Source organism: Gymnoscopelus microlampas (assembly GCF_963454915.1).
Source record: "Gymnoscopelus microlampas genome assembly, chromosome: 6".
NCBI lineage: Eukaryota > Metazoa > Chordata > Actinopteri > Myctophiformes > Myctophidae > Gymnoscopelus > Gymnoscopelus microlampas.
Genome location: NC_139943.1, coordinates 30,329,131 through 30,352,709, shown reverse-complemented (window position 1 = coordinate 30,352,709; position 23,579 = coordinate 30,329,131). Strand labels below are relative to the sequence as shown.

At 43.6% G+C, this 23,579-nt stretch overlaps 1 protein-coding gene across 4 annotated transcripts in view; it reads right to left on the bottom strand.

Moving 5' to 3' along the window:
- Positions 1-1,586: 1,586 nt before the first annotated feature.
- mob2a (MOB kinase activator 2a) overlaps positions 1,587-23,579 on the bottom strand; it is an 86,545-nt gene continuing 64,552 nt past the window's right edge. For 3 of the 4 annotated variants that reach the window (XM_084060327.1, XM_084060326.1, XM_084060325.1), the window contains exons 2-5: positions 11,425-11,585; positions 9,160-9,253; positions 5,100-5,224; positions 1,587-4,081 (exon numbers count right to left, since the gene is read on the bottom strand). In XM_084060327.1, coding sequence (XP_083916453.1) covers positions 3,759-4,081; positions 5,100-5,224; positions 9,160-9,253; positions 11,425-11,585 — 703 coding nt within the window. In that variant the 3' untranslated portion in view covers positions 1,587-3,758. Of the gene's footprint in view, positions 4,082-5,099; positions 5,225-9,159; positions 9,254-11,424; positions 11,586-22,144; positions 22,407-23,579 lie in introns of those variants that run through there. The other variant, XM_084060324.1, reaches the window with a different exon arrangement.

Sequence of the window (23,579 nt, the reverse complement as noted above, 5' to 3'; positions counted from 1 at the left end):
TGGCGCAACACTCTAGTATAAGGCTCTGCTGTCTTCTATGGTGCTTACCTGTCTTCTATGATGCTTACCCGTCATCTATGGTGCTTGCTATAGGGCTTCCCTGTCATCTATAGTGCTTACTATGGTGCCTAACGGTCTTCTATGATGCTTACCGGTCATCTATGGTGCTTACTATGGTGCTTAACTGTCTTCTATGATGCTTACCTCTTACCTGTCATCTATGGTGCTTTTACAATGGTGCTTACTATGGGGCTTCCCTGTCTTCTATATTGGGCTTTCTATGGAGCTTACCTGTCATCTATGGTGCTTACTATGGTGAGATACAGTGGTTGTAAATCTGTCCCCAGAAAATAACTTCAATAAATAGTGCAAAAGTTCAGTCACTGCACGAAGCTACCAAGTAGAATAATCAGTTGGTGTTGTAGAACAATGTTCCGTCAAATGTCTGTCCTCATAATATTCTAAACATTCTGTCATTATGTTTCCTGTAAGGAATGTGATGGAAGTGGCTGTAGAATGAATGATAAAGGGCAGTCTTTGAACACAGAGCTACACAAACAATGAGCAGATTTGCCATGTTTTACATACTATACTGGTGATGTGGCATAATGTTTGGGGCAAAGACAGGTGCAACAGGGGGGCAGCTCATTCAACACTTCTAGAACCTAACCTAATGTCTGCAGGTGAACAGAAAGGTCACATTGTGTGTGAACGGCAAAGATTGTCATGGGCTGCTGCTTCACTTCGTTAATGGTCTCATCTTCCTGTACGTCCTTGTAAAGCATTTTTTAAAAAGCACATGTTAAACAAATTGAACGCAATTCCTGCAGTACCACATTTTCAGCTAATAGCTAGCTGACTTCTAAACCGTGCAGTGATTCCTATCCATGAACTAAGCTGTGGTGGCCTGTCGGATTATGGATGGCATAAACCATTAAACATACTAACATGTTCCTTTACCAATTATGGGTTAAATAATAACTTAGTGGCTTTTATAAATTAGATGTTTGGGACATTGATGTGCTAGAGGTCCATGTTTGACATTACAAGTACAAGGAAAAAAAGACACACACACTGCTGGTAATATAAACAACTGCCAAGTTGTCTGATGTAAACTGGCTCCCCTATAAATAAGAGGCCTGTCAATGGTATGCAACACCAAACTGATGATGGGTGTGATTTCTTCATGTACCACAAACCTGACATTCTGGAAACATACATTTTGTTCACCTATAAATATCATTGTCACTGTTGTTGTCAATACTCTGGACTGGGTGTAAGGAGCAGTATGGCCTCAAGGGGTCACTAGTGTTATTCATAGAAAATAGATGGGAAGGGCAGAGACTGACTATTTTGAAACATTGGCTTAATTGTATATACACACACACACACACACACACACACAGTATTAAGTAAGTATTATTATTTTTACATAAACAAAAGATAAGTTATTTATTTTTCTACATTTCTAAATATCTCTGGGCATTTTATTTTCCCGATTAGACTGAACTGAAAAATAGATTTCTGTCTATTTTGTCTATTCGAGGTTTGTCATTTTATTTTTACTAAAAGACACAGAGACGGAGTGGCATTTCTGTCTTTTATTAGATTATAATCCGCAGAGCTTAAAATATTAAATTGCTTTTAACTTAGTTAATAATTAAAATACATAAAAATGAAAGCCAGAACTGAAGAACCCTGCAAACAAAAAAAAACAAAATTAAAATAAATAAAATAAAAAGGAGAATCATAAACCCAATCCTCCTTTCGATACAGAGGCTATGTCTGACGGAACCCGCTTGCGATTCTTTGTACAGTGAAGTCCAAGCAGACATTGTGCATTTTCTATACATGTGTAATGATATTTATGAACTAATTTCCTCTTTGATAATTTAAAAAAAAAGAAAGAAAATTTCAAAGGGACAAATAAAAAAAAACAAAAAAATATAAAAATGTTGTGCTGGGAATATTGATGTCATTTCTTGCCTTCAGCAGTTGTGGACAGTAACAAAGTACATTTATTTGAGTACTGTACTTAAGTAAACTTTTTGAGTATCAGAACTTTACTTGGGTATTGTATTTTTTTCACTCCACTAAATTTTTATTTGACTCCACTACATTTCTAGGAATGAAAAAAGTACATTATGAATGAACCACTTAAGCCATATTTCAAATATCGTGAAAATAACTGATCTACAACCTCACAACGCATTGCCATGCGTTGTGAGCTTGTAGATATGCCATCTTCACTATTATTGATATTTTTTTTACTTTTTAAAGCAAGTACTCCAGTACTTTAACACAAGTCCAAATCTGACAAGAGCAACTTTCACCTGTAGTGGAGCAATATTTGAACAGGAGTAATTATACTTTGACTCAAGTACTGGGGGGGTTGAGTACTTTGTCCACCACTGAACTTCAGCAATACGCAAACAGCAGGGCAGAAAAAAAATACCCCCCTCCAAAGAAAACCACATTCTCCCCACCTGTCACCACCTCCTCGCTGTGGGCCTGCAGACATTGAGAAATGTCTTTGTCCTTCTCCTGTGCTACTGGAGTGAGGGGAGGGGAAGGGGGGGCTTCTGCCACGCTGTAACCCAGCAAACAAGCTCTGACGTCTGGGGAAGAGGTGTCCGCCAACCTCCCTAGTAGGGCCAGATATAGGCTTCAGTCTCGTTAATAGCGGTTCCCTCTGATCAGATTAAATATCTAATATACAATCTTTACATCTTCTTCTCCGTCTCTCAATTTTTGTGTGGCATTTGCCACGCTATGTCTTTACCGACACCCCCCCCCCCCCCCACCCTACATGTAGGTTTCTATGAGGATTGTTAGGAACGGGATACAGCGGATGATTATGTGACTACAGTTATACAAGATCAAACATCTGTAATATGGAGGAATGAATGAGAGCGGTCTTGTGGAGAGGGGAGAACGAGGGACAGAGCGAAAGGGAGAGAGAGAGAGAGAGAATTAAAGAGAGAGAGAGAGAGAGAGAATCATCTTCTCTCTGGCAGCAGTGACAATATTCTTTCAGGTCCTGAGTAGGAAGCGCTTTTAAACATTCCCCAGAAACTCAACCTAAAACAGTGATTGGCTAGTATCGCCCCACCAGGCAGTAACATGGCTCCCTACTGGCCAGCGTAGTGGCCATCCACCCTACAGTCTGGACTCCCCCGCCACTAGGGGGGGGGGGGGTAGCGTAGAGGCTGTAGGATTAACAGAGATGCCTTTTTCTCCACACGTTTTAACAACACTGTACAATAGTATGTTTAAGCAAAGCAAAGCCCCCATCCTACACTGTATGACAAGCAGAGGACGAGGGGGGGGGGGGGGGGGGGGGGGATGGGCAAATGGTCACACTGTCCTCCACCGAGCAAAAAAAATTAAATAAATGAAACTAAATAAAACTCCAACATCAACAAAAAAAAAAAAACATACATTTTTGTTCCTAGTTTAAATTGCAGAGAAGATGGGAGGGATTTGCCCCTTGGGAGGAAACGCTCACGCCAATTCCTGCTGGCGTGACAAACCCCTCCCCGCCACCCCACCCCCTCGATAAAACCCTCCCCCCCCTCTCCTTCCGTCCGTCTGGCTGGTTGGTGTCGTAGCGAAATATAAGGGTAGTGGAAGGTCTCTAAGTCCTGCTGGCGCCGTTGGTGCCTAGGAAAGGGGGGGGCCAGGCTGTGTTTTCCTCTCTCCATCTATCTTAATCTTCTATCACCCCCCGGGGCTGGTGGTCTCACCGCGGCCCCTGCTCATCTCTCTGTCACATGGTTTTGTGAAGAGGGAGAGGGGTCTGAGGGGGCCGGGGCGGCGGAGGAGGGGACGGGGGGCTGCGGCGGGACGGGGGCGCAGAGGATTTCGGACAGGTCGTCCATGATACAGGTCTCCTTGGGGTCGACCAGGTTGAATTCCCTTACGAAAACAATGAAATGTGCGTACAGAGTGTTCAGGTGACCCTGCAGGTCCAGAGCCACCGTCTCTTTAAAGTGCGCCCAGTAGAGGTGAGCCAGCACGTGGAACAGGTACCGGCAGATCTTCTTTACCAAGGACTCGAACGAGTTGGGGAACTCCTTGCCTGGAAGGGAAAGAGGACACAAGACCGGGTTTAGATATCATCGCTGTGCACAAACCTCTTATCTCCATGTTTTAACTTTTTTCGTAGATTAACGCTCGGGAATTGAACCAGCGACTCGCTGACATGCTGCATTAGAGCCTATATGATGCCTGTATGCGCCTGAACACTGATTAAAGATAGGGTAAGTGATATCATTTGTGTTAAAATAAGTGTTAAATAGCTCTATGTTCTGATAATACTTATTGCTATCAAGTGTTTGTTCAGTAACAGAAGTTTCCCTGTCTCTCCAGCTCTTCAGTAAACAAAACATTTATTTGCAGCTCGAGATACCAATTTGATCCAATCAGGAGAGATAACTCATACAGGATGTAGGATTAATAAGTGAAATTGGAAGTGATGACACAAAGAAATGAGCAGATAAAATTGGAACACTATACAATTTAAGTAATTTAAGTTGATAAATGGGTACGCTGTCCTGATAGGCTGATAGCAACCCAACTGACCCAACCCAACTGAAATTGTATTTTCTATTTATTAAAGAGCTTGAGAGACGAGGACACCTCTGTTACTGAATAAACACTCTATAGCAATGATTATTATCAGAATATACAGCTTTAACTTTAAAAAAACATGTTTTAACCAAAACATTACCCTACCTTTAATCAATGTTGACCTTCATCATCCTGATGAAGGTCTGTGACCTTAGAACTATTCTGCCTGAATACTTCCTTGTGCATCGTGTCACATTACTACGTGTAAACCAGGCTTTATTGAAGTCAAATACCTGGCCTGTCGATTACCAATTGTAAGAAAAACATTGGTATAAGTCAGCTGACTACTGAGCTACACTGCCCTGCTGTTCAACAAGTGCACCAGCAGAGGGCACTGCAGCACCATCACATTGTAAACATCTGTATAGTTTAGATTCAAGATTTAAAGACTGTATTTTATACATGCGAAAGTAATGTCCAACACACAGTAAATAGTACAAGGTTTAATGGTAAGGAAAACGAATTACCGTATTTTGTAGGGAAGATGTCGTCGTCTGTGACCAGTTTTTGACAAAGACTCATGACAAAGTCGACGTATTGAGGAGCAGTGCACTTCGTCTTTTTCCCCCTCTCATCATACCAGTAGTATATTCTGCAGAGACAAACAATGAAGGGGAAATGTTACATAATGTCACATGCTGCACATTTCACAACATATAATTGCCGTTGAACAGGAAACTTGTATGTCCATATTTAATCTATTTATAGTCGCTGTCGGGGTAGAATCCTCTTATCTCCATATTCTAACATTGTGTTTTTTCGTTAATTAACGCCCTACTTGATTTGCTACTTGAAGGAGCCGATCTGAAAGCTTAAAAAAAGTCGCGAAGCGATGCGCCTTGAGCTTGCAGATCTGCTACTTTTGCCATTTTTTAATTTGAATCCTGAAAAGTAACAGTTTTGGACATATGAGGTTTCCACCCGATAGAGACGATATGTTTTTCCATAAATTAATGCCCTATTTTATATATTGTCATATGACAGTGTTGCACAAAAGTAGCAAATATATTTTTGCTACTTTGGAAAAATTGGGGGGAAATATTGAACGTTTTTGCCAACAATGAGATGCCAAAAATAGGGACATCAGGTTCAAAGTGGTTAAGTGTGATTTATAAATATTTAACCAATTAACAAGAGCTTGTGACAGTGAGTAAGTAACAACATTGGATCCATTAGAATAGAGGTTATTATTTCCATCATGAAAATGTCACATGCACATTTTTACAACATGATCCGTGTCGGAAGTGACGGTGAGTAAGGATATTTCACAACTACGAACTGGGCTCATTTTTGATTCAATGTTGAGTGAATGTTTTTCCAAAGAAGTTCACGGTCGGTCGGGGGTAAAGCAGGTTACATATCAAGAAGAGCATTTCCTGAAACTCAGAAACGGCTGATTCATTTACAGCACCCGTTAGGACAAGACAGAGGTGTCTGATGACACACTGCCCACATCCAGACTGTTTCACCACTCTGGACAAACCCAGATTCCTTCCTGCTCTCTTTCTGAATGACTGGTGTCTGTATAAGGACATGGCCTCCTCATCATCTCGAGCCTGCCCCCTGGTGTCCTGGATCGAACCACACATCCAAACATAAGCCATCATGTTTGCATATTTTCATTCCAGTGGACTTAGTGAACCCGCTGCCCCGGGGCTTTCATTTCCTGATCGGGCCAAATTCCCTGCAGTCTCAGGAGTAACGCGACACCGATCCCCCTGTCGCTTGGCCCGGTCCCTCCGCTGGTCAAACATTTCCGGGGAGGGTGACCCAGATAAGCTGAGCGGCGTAACCGAAGGCCGAAACCCCTCAGGGCCCGGGCGACAGAAGAATCATAGTTAGCGAAAGGTCAAGCCGGGAGTCAACAAACAAACACAACGGCAGTCACGCTAGCAAGTCAGCAGACACCTCAGAGATAGGAGCAGGGCGGCTATTAGCCAACTAATGAAGCCTGGAAGCCGACTGAGTTACAAAAGTGGGAAGGGTATCCGATCCAGATTCTAGGCTGAAACCAGACTCATTCAGGTTGGGGCTCAATGAGGTGAAACAGCTGACAGATGACAGTTGACAGGCCCAAAAATAGCAAAAAGCTTGTGACGCGTGAGCTTGTAGTTACTTTTGGTGTATTTGAAAATCAATTTGATTAAAATCAATGATTTCTTTAATAATCGATTAGTTCGATTCTTTGCATCACCCCTAATGCAAAAGGATAAGTGGCCATTGTCACTAGTCAGCCCAGCCCAGCCCAGACCAGGCCAGGCCAGGGCTGGTGGAAAAGTGGTGTTAGGGTCTTGGGAAGCAGACATTACAAATCCTGAGGAATGTAAAGAGTCCACATAACTGACCCTGCACGAGGGGGGGGGGGGGGGCTGACCACAGGACCAGGGGCCAGGGCGCTCCGCTCCTGTCGGGATTGCGTGGGAGAAACACTGACTGAAGCACAAAATCGGTCTTCCCCGCTTCACTTGTGTACACGGCAAAAAAAAAATAACCCCAAAAAAGCACAGACATGCAACGAAGGTCATATGGGTTGTTCCCGTCGTGCACGATGACTTCCTTACATTATGGCATAAGCGTATAATCATCATGTGTCTCTCCCTCAACACACCCATCCACCCACTCAAAACGGGTCTAAATAACTAACAAATGGTCCTGTTCCCTCTCATAGCTTCATGGAAACTTTTCTTTCCAAAAATAGTGCTGAGCTCTGCCTTAGGGCAGAGGGGCACTGACGCCGCCTACACCAGCCCAGGATGGATGCCAGGCCCCGTACATACAGGAAAGGGCGGGGTGGCGCGCTCCTGTGGCACACCATGGCACACACTGTGGAAGAAAGACTGCTGCCCGTGACCATTATGAATGGTTTGAGCTCACTCTTATAATGTCTTACTACACACTACGGGTGCAACAGTTAATCGAACTAATCAGTTTAATCGATCAGAACAAATTGTTTTAGGTTAAAACATTTCTTTTAACCGAAAATAGGTGATCTACAAGCTCACAATGACAAAATGAGTATAAAATAGGACTTAAATGATTAGACAGAATTCTTTGACAGAATAATCACACACAAAAAAGGAAATAGTGACAGCCCTACTCCACACATCGTAATGATTGGGTACAGCAGTAGTGCGCCTTATGAAGACGTAGATTCTGAGTAATTCTAGAAGTCCTTTCAATTTGGGCTGTCCACTTTTCATTTCCACAGCCCATTTAAAACAACAAAAAAAAGAACTTGCACAAAAGAAAACTTCTGCCACTGTTGTCATTTCACACGCCAGAAAGGTAGGTTATTTCTCAGGGCGTGTGTGCTAATAACAGTAGCTTAAGGTGACATGGGTAGGAAGAAATACAGTCATGACTAAAAGATGAACTCGTGACATGCTTTGTCAGTGACAGCAAATCTCTCACAACTGCTGCTCAATGATCGCTCTATTGTTCGTCGCAGCCGTCACGTGTCACAGTCCTGTTTTGACTGTTTATTTGTGACGTGTGCAAGTGTGTTTGCGTGTTTACGTGCAACATGCGAAGAGCAGAGAGGACATGAGTTGCAGTGTGGGTAATCTGGTTCTTCCAGCCTTAAGTATACACGGGGGAAGAGGGCCTCTTTCCCGAAGACAAGGAATCACACATAAAGGAGGCAGCGCACCCCGACAGGGTAAACTAGTTGGATAAATACTCAAAATAAGTTGTATAAATACTTACAGTGGGGCCACCTCCTCTCTGTTAACATGGCCTGAATAGGACTTCATGTTATGACTGTCCTTAACAGCCCTTTTACTACCGTAGGGGGTATGCCCTGCTTTACTCTACGGGGAGACATCACCAGCAATTAAGCACCTCAGAGGACAAGGACGGCCTCCCACAGTGGGACAGCCACAGCATTCCTCTATAAACATCACAGGCAGCAGTGACATTTTAAGACCCTGTCTGGTGACTTTGTGTAATAGTTATGTATGTGCCTTTGCACCAACGCCCCCAGGCCTCCCTCCCTCCCTCCCAGGTGCACACAGGAACAAAATGGCTGTGTTGTTTAACATTCAGCCTCGTCTCTGATCACGGCACTCGATCTAGGAACTGCATGTCCTGAATTCAGTGGCATCGCCAGCAGACGCCAGATAAAAGTCAGACGCAGCGGCCGAGGGAATGCAGCACATGAAATGTATCCATGAATGTGTATAGCATGCCACTGCAAGCAGTTTGAGAATGCAATGAGCGTACTGGGGATTCCAACATTAGCAATGACCTAGTGAGCTCAAACAAAAGGACTGAATGGTTTAAAGGAAGTGGGAACATCCCAGAGGTTATGACCGCCTCCAAACCATAGCATTATGCAAGGGATTCAGGCATTCCTAGATAAATTAACCAATGGGACGATAAGACTTCTGTTGAATTAACCAATGGGACGGTAGACTTCTGATGAATTAACCAATGGGACGCTAAGATTTCCGATGAATAAACCAATGGGACTCGCCGACTCGGCGGGAAGCTGCTGAATAAACCAACAGCTGGAGCGGTTGTACTCACGTGTTGCAGGCCGTCATGGCTTGACAGGTGTCCCCAGTGCAGAACTCTGAGATGGTGCTGTACTGCAGGTTGATAAGGTTGAAGAATGTTGTCGCTGTGGTTCACACAAAGAGAGACACGCGCGCACACACACACGCACACACACACAGAGTAATTTAATTAGGATTGCTTCATCAACAAATGGGACGATTAGGACATTGTCAATACTGTTTGGATCCCAGGAAATCTTAACCACTTAAACCCCATAGTACGTTGTTGAGCGGAGTCCCACAGGGCTCTGTACTAGTAACTTTTCTGTTTTTTGCTCTATATTAAATATCTTTGCTGATCGACTAGCTCACAAGCGTGTCGCGGGCGCATTTGTGAGCCAGCAGATCAGCTATTTTCTGCGAGTTTTCCCGGTATATGGATGCTGGGGTTTAGGTGATTAAGAGTCCCTAGTAATAAAAGCAATAAAAATACTGCCATGGTTATTAATATTGAAGGCAGACAGACATATTAGTAATCTGAAAGTGTCAGGCTATGTTCTCCTATGGAAGATAAGATGAGGACATGCCGTAACGCATGTCTGTTATGTTATCTATCACTATAATCCGTGGAAAGTGACTGTCACAAACAATAATCCATCAAATGCAGCACATGACAATGACTGTGTCCCAGATGAAAAGAACACAATGGGAGGTGGCTGCATCTTTGGCATGTGTTTGGAGTTTTTGGCTCCGTTGCCTAAATCTGAAACAGGTATTTCTGCCTCAAGGGAACCTCGTCACACTCGGTTACATGCTAAAAGGACTCATTAGGCCCAAATTAAAGAGTAGAGTACAATAACTATTTATCATGTAATCACTTATTAATGTCATACACGCAACAATTCGCATGCAAACTGGCAGATGGTGGGATTTGTGTTTGTCTTATAAAAAGGAAGTGCATATTAAGTTCTTGAAAACAGAACATGTTTGTGTTTAACCACTTAAGCGCTATAATATGCATGATAAATAGCGAAGAATGGCCAATCCAAAAGCTCACAAAGCGGATGTGACGTGTCATGAGCTTCTGCAATTTTTGGAAATGTACCAAAAAATATATATATATATTTAATGTAGAAAATAATTTCCCAAAATAAAGACACCGGGGTTAATGTGGTTAAAACATGAGTTTTGTGTATGTAAGTTTTGTGCACATTTACTCTTTTCAGTCTGGAACAACAAAACCATTCGTGGGCACAAAACATGCCCAGTCTGTTTTTACAGAAGTGTTTTATCAGCTAAAAAGGGAAGGGAAAGGAACGCTCAGTCTTTGGATTTCGTTTCTTCACCTCGCCCCACTAAGCACCTGGCTGATCTGGGAATGCAACCAAAACAAGGGAAGATCGCCAAAATAAAGAATCTCATGATCCTTGCCCACTTCAGCTAAGTCAGCACAGTGCAAAGTCGTAACTACTTTGATTCTGGTGTCCCTTTTTTGGCCAAATAAAAAGATTAAAATAGATAAATAATTGTTTTCATGTTATGCTTTTGTTATCTGTGTGTATCTTATAGTGTACTGTATTGTCCTTTGTTTTGTCCCCCCCAAAAAAGGAAAAGAACTGCACTTTTTAAACAGCAGATCTACAAGTTGTTACAGTAGCTTGCAGATTGGCTATTTTTGCTATTCGTCGTACTATATAGGGCTTTAGTGGTTAAAACTCTTGAGGAGATGATCATGCTGATACTGATCATCTTCAGTACGAGTTGAAATACTGCGTTGCGCAACAGGGACTGGATTTGGCTGTAAAACGATTGTGGTAAAAGAGAAAACATGCAGCGCATGGTATTATTATTGAGAACAGGCTATGGCCTGTAGCAGGGCTGCAACATGTTAAGGACTTGGCTGTGTCAGATTCAACAGCTCCAATATCAATGGAACAGTCTCCAGATGACAAGGGCATACCCAGGTGAACAAAACAGAAAAAAAAAGAAATGTCCGAAACGGCGCATTCCAAATCCCAGAGGCCATTACACTTGAGCATCTCGTGTATCTCATGTTTGGAAACGTTTAGGGTCTAGTGTAAACCGAAGAGAAGTCAGTTACGGTAAGTTACAGCTGAAATACCTTTACTTAGACAGGATAAAGTGTAGTTTTTCTTATATGGCTCTGGTAAACCTCATCTGCGTTAATTTAACAAAGGATTTTATGGTGTATACAATTCTTCCTGACAACTTCCGTTTGTTATTCTTAGGAGCCTTTTTAGAGCTACTCTACCGCCGGACAGCGCAGACTACTCACTGTTGCTGGCGAGCCATTCGTTGAGGTCTATCTCTCTGGGGAGGACCACCAGCTCCTTGAGGTCAAAGTCCACCACGCGGATTTTCGTGAACTCCGTCTCTAGGTACTGCTTCTTCTCTTCTGCCGGCGGCTTCTTCCCATTGGGCTTCGTCTTCGACTTCCTGCAAGACACAAAGGAGAACGGAACGGTTAAGGTTAGGTAGTGTGGGCACGGGTGCAGTGTTGAACTGTCCACAAATCATGTATTGAAAATGGAAAATTCAACCAAGGCCATGGCAAACTGTTGTTAAGATGCAGATCATGGATTCATTCCAGAGATCTGCAAGCCCTCTGGAACCTTTGGTGTCTGTGTGCTAGTGCATGGCTGTCAAATGAGGCTGGGAACCTTTCAAATGGTACAAGTGTTAGCATCGTTACTACACACACGCCAACAGTTCAGTTCATGCTGTCATTAGTATGAGCCAACAGAGACATGGCATTCATAGCAGCCAGCCCAGCGCTCCCATACAGACAGCCTCATGTGGCTGTAGCCGCGCCACAAGGCTGACCTCTGACCCATCGTTACGCCGAGAACTACCGCACAGACGATCGTCCCGAGCGCCTTGTACTTCCACTGCTAGTTTTAGCATGCGTATGTCACATCACACTCGCCCTACACTTCCAGGGCCATAACCTCTTGTGTCCCCCCACCCCCGCCCCTGCACTGACGCAGGCTTATCTGGGGTCAAAGGTCAAAAGGCTTGATACACCAGTGAGACAAATAAAAAAGAGCTGACACAGCCGGCTTTGTTCTGTTCAGCCGCATGGCTAAACATAGACTTACTTGCGCGGATCTGCCCTCAAAACAGTCTGCCTTTCTCCATAACTTGGAGGATGAAGCCCAAGTTACACTTAATAGCGCGTGGGTGTCGTGCACCGAAAATGTCAGATCTGTAAAGTTCACCACGCGTTGTGCTGTGGCGCGTTAAGCTTGCAGATCTGACATTTTCAGTGCACGACATCGGCGCTCACCTATAAATCATTCTTAAGTGGGCCCCCGACTTGAAGTTGATATTGAAGTATCTCTATTCCGGGCATTAAAAGGGAACTAGAGAAGAATATAAACAGCATGATCTGCATTCCACTCCCAAGGCTTTTCTCGTTCTGTAATGACTGAAGTCCTCTCTTCCCTTTACCTCTGGACTCTCTGAAAGTCTACGGGGCTGTGCTACTGTTGTTTGGGTTTGCTTGAGGACAGGGACAATTCTACTTTGCTTCCCCTTGAATTTATTGCGCTGTTGTTGACCTTCATTTCCGCCGCGCTCCGCTGCCCTCCTCCCTCTCTCTCGCTCTCCTGCAATCTTTTCTATTTCCAACAAACCCTGTGTCTAAAAACAATGATCCAGCCATGTGTTCTTGGCTCTTGCCTTTCCCCCTTTCAAAGAGACACTCTCCCCGTTCAACCGATTCCCAGAATTCCCGCTATTGGATGCTGGCCTATGTTCTGCAAGGACAGAGAGAAACAGAGAGAGCGAATCAGAAACGGAAGGAGAGAGAAACCGAGAGAGAGAGAGAGAGAGAGGGGGGAGAGAGAGAGACAAGTCCACGATACATACAGCCAAAGAAAAAGACACATTGGAGATTTAGGTAAGAGTGAAGGGTAGTGAAGTGTGGGGGGGAACGGGGTGAAGGAACCCCAGCTGATAACCATGGGAACTAATCAACACATACAAAACATGACATGAGTGTGGAGCGTGAGGCCCCATAGCTGGTATACTATGCAGTGTTCAAAAGCCCCGTTTTCATTCCACTTTCAGACATCAACCTGGTCTCCCAGATTGACACACCATGCCTGCAGAACTCTCAGTGCCAGCCATTTATTACCAACACCTCGCGATACATCCTCTACTGTCCAAGAGCACCCACATGGCTTTTCTAAATTGCATTTATAGGCTCATGGTGATATTTACTACCAGTGTGAGATTCAATTAAAAAAAAATTGGATATCACCCAAGCCTACAGCTTTACACTTCACTTTCACTGTCGTACCAGGCTCTCACGCACACACACGTGCACAGACAGACTGTGCACACACATACTGTACACGTTTGCTGGGGAATGATTGACCGTGGCATGATGCTGGCTTATTAGCCAGCAGAACCAGAGCAGTGGAGCCAACGACACTACACTAGGATTGGGATCCTTTAGGATTTTTACGATTCCTTAACGGTTCCCTTTAACGATTCCTATATAATCCTATATACCTCACTGGTTCTTAAAGGGAGGTACTACAGGGACCCTCAGGGTTACTTGAGGGGGTTCCAAATGGACCCTTAAAAAGGTCTGTAACTCTCAGAGTTATGGTGGTCCTTGAAATTAAATTATCTGACAGTGTGATAAATCGGTTCTGGAAACGGTTCCAAATGTGATGAACCGATGCCGGTTCCTCAATGTTGGATCCGGTTCCGGATCCCAACCCTACACTACACACACAGCACGCTGTTGGCTAATTATTAATGACAGGCTACTTTCTGTTTCTCCTCTACTTTACATGTCTGATCTCTGTCTGTTTCCCTGTGACCCGAGTCCTTTCCCTCAAGCATTGCAGACATTTCTTCACCACTACTAGATTCTCGATGTCTTTTGGTTCCCTCCTTCTCGTGGCTGTAGTGTAGGCTCACCTGTCCAAATAGACCATTGTGTGGAGGAAGCCCCCCGTACTCCCATCCCTGTCCTCTCCCTTTCATCTCACCACCATGCCCCTTCTCCTCCCCCTGCCTCCACTCTCACGTGTATCTCTTTTAACCACGTAAACCCTTTATACTTAACCGATCTACATGCTCACAACAGTTTGTCATTTTGAAGACTGGCTATTTTTGCTATTCGTCTTACGATCGATTATTTTCAGTAAAAATAAACAAAATAAATGGAACTAGTAAAGATTGACTTAAAAAGAGTGTCGTGACCCGAATCGCTATCGCAATATTGGTCTGAAAAAAAATAACCGTTCCTCTTCTTTTTAAATATGCTATCTGTTTATCAGACTTTCGTCTTATCATTTTCTACGCCATGCCTTTTATCATCTCCGGCAGGCTGCTTCCTCCCCCTCGCCTCTCACAAGGAGCAGAACAGAGGCACATCATCCATGTGGTCCATGTGGCTTTCATGCCGTGAGCTACATGTTCCGTCATGTGAAAGAGCTTACTCGGGGAAAAAGAGTTTCTTCCACAGATACCATCAGCTCACACTAACTGTTCAAAGGCCTCTCGGCTATAAGCCCCTCACAGAATCCATTCCACTCCTGTGAAAAGTTTCAAGACGGCTCGTTTTCGTCTCTCCCCCCCTTTCCTTTTGAAAACATTCTGTTTCACTGAGCCATTTCCTGTCTCTCTCTCTGTAATTTCGTCATTTTCCATACAAACGCCTCCTCCTCCCTCCTTTTGAACATTTGTGTGGTACAGGGAGGTGAAATTCTGGAGCCATTAGTTTATTTTAGGATAAAGAAAACTTCCTCTATGCCAGCACCCCTCCCCTCATGCGCACATAGTCCGTCTGCCCAATGCGCGTGCGTGCACACACACACACGTTCTTGGTAAAGTTCTCTCAGGCAAAGTTGTTGCCATAAAAGGCAGTAGATGACTCCTGCACACACCAGACCACGCCAGATCAGGGCAGGCCAGAAGGCAAGACTGGAGGGGAACTAAGGCCAGGGCTGGGCACGTCTCTGGGGCTGGGGGACTGCCACAGTCAGCCTGGCACCAGTGGGAACCCATCCGTGATATACACCCAGAGAGAATCCAGGGAAGAAATGGGAGTCGACGAGAAGATCCATGACAACATCTTTGTGTATGAAAGCTTTGTCAAAGTGAGTTAGATATACAGTATTACAAAATGGAATGTACTCTGCAGGCCCTGCAGGGCCCACAAATTCTAACGAAATAGAAACTGCATTTCTATCTGTTTAGTTGTAATGCTGTGCAATGGGTGACTGATTTGATGGTGTTTATCTCGACCAAAAACAATAGGGAAGTTGTATACCAGGGTGACATTGGGGTCAGTGTTGAGCAGAGACCGACCCAACAGCTGTTGGTTCCTGTCTGTAGCTACTCTCTTTTTTCAGACCCCCCCCCCCCCCAAACGTTACCTTTCACTGACACTAACTCCAACTTCTCCTCAAAGACTGTCACACACACACACATATACACACATGCATGGACACACGCACACAGCTGACTATATCCCCCCTCTCCCTTTTCATGGCCTGACCAGCTGGACCCAACAGCTGCGTTACCAGCCTGATTCCACCACGAGGACCCCGAGAAAACCCTGCAGAAATTAGCCCCGTCTAGTGTATGTTTGTGCAAGCACGTGTCGCGCGTCCAGTAAAACCTGTCTGTGCACACATACACAAAAAACGCTCACAATGTCCACGTCTGTTGAGCGACTGGTGCGCACATCGCTTGGCTCGCCGTTGCTGCACTTAACACTAGTTGGGGGGCTTCTGTGCGTTAGCCGACTGCTGAATACACACCGCTCTAAAATAAACCCCTCTCTCTAAAGACAACCAGGCCTCTGGCAGGTACACCCAGAGCCTGTCTCATTAACCGGCAACCTGGTTCCAATTAATACAGAGAATCACTCGGGACCACATTATAGAACTATGCCGGGGGAATTAGCTTAAGTGCTTCGGCTAAAAGTGCTACAATTTGCTACCAAAATGCCCTGTCGAACAATAGTTCAAAGCAGGAAAACGTAGGACTATTTTGTTGACTGCTGAATGTGCCAAAGACATAAGCACGGTCATTCAGCTCAGTTCGAAAAACGCTGATTCGATCGACATTGACGTACAACGCACATGCTGCAACTTTATAAGCCTAGAAACCAGAGGCCACCGTTTTCATGTTTTTGTAAGTGCGTAACGTAAGGCAATCTAAATGTATTCAACGTATCTAAGCCCCCCCCCCCTCCAACTTAACCCATGTAACCCACACAGTGAATACTTTTCCCCCTTCAGCCTTTGGTTCCTGCCAAGCCGAATATTGCACAACTGTTACTTAAATTGGCCTGCTGTATTGCGTAGGAATCTAACTGTTGGCATATGGACGTAGTTAATACAATTTGCGAGGGTGAACTGCATTCACATTCATGCCATACTGTTAAACAAGACAAAGAAGATGGCTTCCAGCCTTCTCTCTGCTTCATGCAGAAGGCAAAGTTCCTCACTCTACTGAAAAGAGGAGTTTGCTTTTGAGTTTCCTAATGACAAGAGGAATTATGTGCAGAGGGCAAGATGATCCCAAATCTGTCCCTTAACAGCCTAACCAGCCAGTCAGTCATTTAAAATTCTCTCTCAGGGGAGTTGTGGGTGGATCTATTTCTCCAGAACAGTGCCATTCTTGGGGTAATCTTTCCGGTAAGTGAAGGGAGCAATCCAAGTAGTAAAAATATGCTCCATGTCCCTCTCTGCCCCTTGTAAAGAACTCAACAAACCAAACTTTTGTTCCAGACTACTACAGACTGTAAGTCGGTTGAAAAGTGTGAAAAAGGTGCTGAATGCACCTCTCTCTCCACACCACATCAACAGACGGCTATTAGTATGGTGCTAAAAATAGCTCATGGCTTGAACGTGTGCATGCTTAAATCAGTTGAGAAATGATAGCAGTAAAGATAACCACTGTGACTGCACGGCATCTACGTTAGCTTATAGATGTAATTCTTCACCTTTTCTTCAGATTTTTGGGACCTTTAAGTACGTCACGAAGTCACTGGCAAAACGAACTATACTATCCATAGTATCCTAAGCACTTCTAAGAAAACAAACTAGATAAGTGCAAAACTATATCTAGGAGGGTATTCAGACGAACGATGGAGTGGTTGGATAAGGAATCAATCGAATGCCAGGAGGTTCTGATATGCTTAATGAACTTTGCTCCAGGTCCATCTCAGGCATACTGTGACAAAACATCAATAGCAACACAATATCACTGGGTTATGATAGCCCAATTTAGGCTCTGTCATACGAGGACAGCATAAATCGTGCTTTAGCCTCTGATAACACTGGACTTGAAAGAGAGAGGGAGAACTCTGTCATTTTGTAAAGAGAGCTCCCAACCAGGCCTCCTGATCTATTTCAAGACTCAAACTGAATAGACTCTCAATGGCCCTTTTCCCTGAAAAACCACAGACTGAGGAGCACAGGCATCCTGAGCCAAGCCAGGCCGAGCCAAACCACGACAGCCATTACGGGGCTAAAAAGAGTCCGCGTTAAGGACAGACCAGCCCAGCGGCTCAAGCTTCGCAATGCTGAGGTCTACACAGAATAGCTGCTCTGTGTAAAGTTACACATGAGTTTTAAGAGAGCATTCACTATGTGTGTGTGTGTGTGTGTGTGTGTGTGTGTGTGTGTGTGTGTGTGTGTGTGTGTACACACAAAAGCATACATAATATTCCATTTTAAGTAAAGAACTGGACAAGGACATAGGCAAGCAACAAAAGGGGTCAGCTGTCAATCAGGAACATCACCATAAGTGGCAGTAGTGGTTGTAACTCAATTATTCAAGTACAGACTACAGACATAACCAGCACACCCAGCTCCAATTTATATACTGTCTGTACCGACCCCAGACCAGTACAGCTGTGACCCCCTCCTCTCCCATAATGATTCATGTCCTCCAGTGATGAATGGTTTTCTGTAAAGTACACAAGACCCCCCATACCGACCTTGTAATGGAGCCTCGTCAGCATCACAACACACGTGGGTGGGTAAAATGAGATTATGTGGAGCGCCCCAGGTTGAGTACCTTGTTGAGTGATATACTGTAGCCTGCACCCTTAATCTGATGGCTAGATTGAACATTGATCTGACAAGATAAGACATTGCTGATATGACTGGAGAGTTGATAGAGGTCTTTTCTTTTTTTCCTGCCACACTCCTTGTGATCAATCCAATCAGGTGATTATTGCATCCAAAACATGGGAACAAGCATGATTCAATCAACAGGTACTGTCAGAAAACTGTGAGAGACCATTAACCACATGAACCCTAGCATCCCTATTCTGGGACGGCCATTTGGCGAAAATTGCAGATCTACAAGCCCACAACTCTACAAGCCCCCCCAACAGTATAGAGCCCTGGGGGACCCCAGTCAACTAATATAGGGGTTGGAAACAAAAAACAGCCAATACACGATGCCACAAATCCCACAGATCTTTATCACCAACCATTCTTTTTAACTATCAATGAACCCTATCTTCAGACCGGCTTCCAAATCAAGGGCATTTAACCATCCGTTGAAGGAGGAAACAAGGTAACTGTTAAGTCATAAACAGGTCTAGTCTCCTCCCCCTGTAAAACTCAAACTATGTGTCCTTGTTAACTTTGATAGAGTCCCTCTTTTGTTCAACCCCACCCCCCCCCCCCCCCTTTCACATGTTGAATTTCTGGAAACTCCCTATTTTTTCATTGGCGGCTATAAAAGGTAAATAATAAATTGAAGGTGGGCCCTTCTAAGAAAGTCAGCTGATTACCATCGGTGTGGTATTTCTGAGAGGAGGTTAAAGAAAGCAATTAAGTGTCCCTGGATAGGAGCGGCGTACAGTAGGGCCTGTCATTACTTGTTAAGGAGATATTACGATAGACCTTACCACTGTACCACACAAACACACACACACACACACACCCCCCCCCCCCCCCCCCCCGACACATTCCACTGCTTGCATGCAGCATTCTGTTTAGAGATCCTAAAATGGTGGACATATTCAAACTATTTGCTATTCTGTGTGTGGGGGCCTAGACAACAAGGCATATGCCCTGTGGGCTGCCGGTTTGACATGAAGACACCTGTCACCACCACCAGATCCTTCCACAAATGCATTTAACTGGGATGTCTGTGTCCCCTGAAGGAACACACTCATAATGACTGCATGTCTCCCCTCTCACATGACACATGCAAGGCGAGTACAGTACACAGATGTAAACATGACAGAGGTCATCGGCCCATTTTTCCACACAGGGCTAGAGAGCATGAGCATGCAGTATGCATGCCATTCACCCCCACTCGCCTTGATTTTGCAATGTTTCTTCCCCCCCCCCCCCATGGGGTTATTAATGCTGTATGTATGTATGGGAATCCTGTTCCAAGTCTATTTACACTATTTAATTCTTCTATGTGGGTCATGCATTCTTCTGAGTCTTATGTCTGCTGTCTTTCATTTGCGGATCCATGACGGCTGAGAAAGCAACACATACTTTCGTGAAGCCTTGTCCTACCCGAACAGGGTCACCGTGCGTGCAAGTGCCGAAATATCTACCACTGAGCTGAGCTCATGGAGTGCACCGCCTTCCTCAGGTGGGGGGATTGCATTTTGACATTCAGTGGTTATCAAACTTTTTCATGCCAAGGAACCCCCAAATTGATGTTATTTGGCCACAGACCCCCCCATCTGAAAATGTTTTGTGCCAGGGACAAAAAATGTTTAAAATATTTTTTCAAAAAAAAAAATCAAAAGCTCACAGCGGATAAAGTGGTTAAATATTGTTAACTACTTTGGCTGGGGAACCCCTGGAACCCCCCTCAAGGACCCCTGGGGGTCCACCATATAAGAGCAGGGAGACCAAATACAACCAGTGCAGTTGTGTTACGCTTTGTTGAAATTCTCAACGGTGGTTCTCAAAACTTTTTCATGTCAAGGACCTCCAAATCTGTATTGGCCACAGCCTCCCCCCACCCCCTCCATTAGAAAATATGTTGTGTCAGGGACCCCATAGATTTGTGTTAAATGTTTCAAAAATATTTTGTGCGATACGTTTCTCATTTTCCCTAGATTGTTTGACATATAGATCTACAAGTTTATGGGTCATATCGCTGTGAGTTGTGAGCTTGTAGATTGGCTATTTTCTAATTAGCTGATGTATGGGTTAAAGTGATTAAACTGATTTTGATGCCATTTTAACTGATTTGGCTGGGGACCCCCTGGAACCCCCTCCTCAAGGACCCCTGGGGGTCCCCGGATCCCACTCTGAGAACCACTGGTCTACCATACAGATTATTAAGTTGTATTCACACAAAAAAAGCTGTAAGTACTAAGTAGGTAACAATTATGCATGTTTTTGTTTTTAAATATGCACAATTGTTACTTAATTGTTAGGATAATAATCAGGGAGCACTTGACTAATTGGTTTCCTCCTTTAAGAAGCATAATGTAAACCTTTAACATGACTGTCCACCAAGAACTGTTGCAATATTGATGATTTGTGTGTATTAAATAACTCCCTATGGAAGTTATGCGTTAGGTTTGTGCTTGCTTAGATTTAAACAGAACTTGGAATCTTAAATAAATGATTCACAGGAGAAGAGAAGACGGATCACATTGCCCTCAGTTCATTCTTGCTGGGGAGATCCGTTTGCCTGATGATGAGTGGCTTTAAAGCACTGTTTCCCAAACCGTGGGTCGGGACCCATTTGTGGGTCGCGGACACATTTTTATGGGTCACAATTAAATAAATATCCCTTTATTTTTTGTTTGCTGTTGTTTTTATTATTATTTCAAAACTTTTTTTTTTTTTCATTAAAATAAAAATGTTTTTCTAAAGAATGTCATACATAAAAAAAACAATCAAAGAAATTCCATAAATTATAAAACAAATCCAAAAAAGTAATGAAAATAGCCGATCTGCAGGCTATTTTCACTAGTTTGGGTCCCGAGAAGACTTCACATTGCTCTTTTGGGTCTCAAGCTAAAAAGTTTGGGAACCATCGCTTTAAAAGACAGCCATACTCCCGTCGTATGACAGTGTCGCTCCGTCGAAAATAACTCGATCTACAAGCACGGCAACGCGTCGTTAGCTTGTAGATCGAGTTATTTTCACAGACCAGCCGAACCGAACTCACTGGCTGTAAAGTAAACGCCGGAACTAGACGCTCCAATACACAATCCAGATCATATAATTGCGGTAGAAGCAACCCTTTCATCATTCTTAAAACGACGTCCCGGCTAATCAGTCATAGATCGAAACGGTCAGGATTCAATCAAATAAAACAATCTATCTCCACATGAAAAGACACGAGACGATACAACACGGGACAAGTTTCGCTTTAAACACACAAGTTACAACACGTTTCGAAAGACAGCAACAAGAACGAGGACTCCAAAACCTACTACAACCACAGTAGAAACAACACAACAAGAAAAACATGCGTTGATATAGTTTAACCCAGGGGTCTTCAACGTTTTCAGGCCAAGGACCCCCTAGATGAGAGAGAGATGAAGCAGGGACCCCCTCTATATTGTATAAAATTGTGTTGGTCTGCTCTTTTTTCGCTCTACACCAAACCTCTGTGCCAAAAAATAGCCGATCTACAAGCTCACAACGCCTTGCAGCGCGAGGCGTTGTGAGCTTGTAGATCGGCTATTTTTGGCTAAAGTTCTCCTTAGAAAATGGATGCCAGGGGTTCAGGTGGTTAAGGTAAAATAAAAAAATCCTATCACACAAAGATTTGGCGGACCCCCTGTAGCAACTCTGAGGACCCCCTAGGAGTCCTGGACACCCTGTTGAAGACCCCTGGTTTAACCTGATGCAGTTAATGTTGAGAAGTCAAGTTTTTGACAGTCAACTCTTACTATTAATGCCATGGGAAGTTCCATACATACGAGCATGGCGCTGTTGCAAAGCTGCATTGATCCACATGGACTCACACAAAAAACATCTGACAGATTAACAGTTTTTTTTTTTTTTTTTTACCTTAGAACTTTGCCCACCGCTTGAAGCACCATTTTGCAACTTAGTCCGTTTTTGGAGTTTCTCTGTGAGTGCATGTCCTTTTTATCTCCTGGTGACAGAGCGCAGTAATCTCCCACCATTGCTTTAAAACATGCAGGCAGGCTGTTTTCTTTTCTTTTCGGTACGATTTCCCACTTCTTCTAGAACCGGGATCGATGTGTGAATCGACTTAAAAGCTCAGGAGGAGGACTGTCTGCTCTATGTGAGACACTCTCACTGTACTACTGTACCTACAGCTAGTGGGAAAGAGGAAAACACTTTAAGGCTTTTGATAAGTGTCCTCCCCTTTCTCGACCTCCAGCCAATCAAAGGGAGAGGAGACGTTCCAGATGGAAGAGGGGGAAAAAAGACAGCGCACGTCACAGTAGTCTCATGTGAACGTGTTCCTGGCTGTGTAATGTATGTAGTTGTTGCACTGTAACAACAGGTGGTCTACTACTACTCAGTGGTGGAAAAAGTACTACATTTCTTTACTTAAGTAAAAGTAGCAATACTGCAATGTATAACACTCTGTTACAAGTAAAAGTTCCGGTGATCAAAATTGACTTTGAGTAAAAGTACTCAAGTATTGGCATCACAATATACATTATGCAGAATGTCTCGTCTAGCTTTTGAAAATAAATAGCCAATCTACAAGCACATAGTGAGCTTGTAGATCGGCTATTCTTGGCTATTTTCAAATAGCCAAAGTTTAAATATGAAAGTTTAAATAGATGAAGTGGTTAATTATGTTTTATAATAATAATTCAAATCTACAAAGTAACGTTTTCAAATAATTGTAGCGGAGTAAAAAGTAATGATTGAAAATCCTACAGTAATGTAAAAATACCTCAAAATTGAACTTAAGTACAGTATTTGAGTAAAGTACTTACTTACTTTCCACCAATGCTGCTCTTAAAACTTACTACCTATAGATAAAGAGTACAATGGACCACAATGGAAACAAACCCCTGGGGGCTTTTATTGTGTTTTCCTTTTAGCATAACTTTTGACTGTCCTGCCTGTCCTGTTAATAATCTTGTTAATAGAGTAATTAAATCAATCAATCAATAACCTGACATACAAGTCACACGTAATTAAACATGTGTTGGGGATTTTTTTTAGAGCAAAAGAGAAATAGATAACCTCATAATACTTGACCGAGGTTGCCCTCCCTGGGGTTCTATCCTTAGCCCCCTCCCTATTTTCCCTCTACACTAAATCTCTTGTGTGTGTGTGTGTGTGTGTGTGAGCTTGTAGATTGGCTATTTTCACTGAATGTTTGCCAATTTTCACAAAATGTTTGCAGATTATGACATGCCCACCAATAGGGACACTAGGATTTAAGTGGTTCAGTACCATTTCGTTCAGTGCTAGTGCTTTTTTTTGTACGCCATTTTTTGCTCATGACATACTG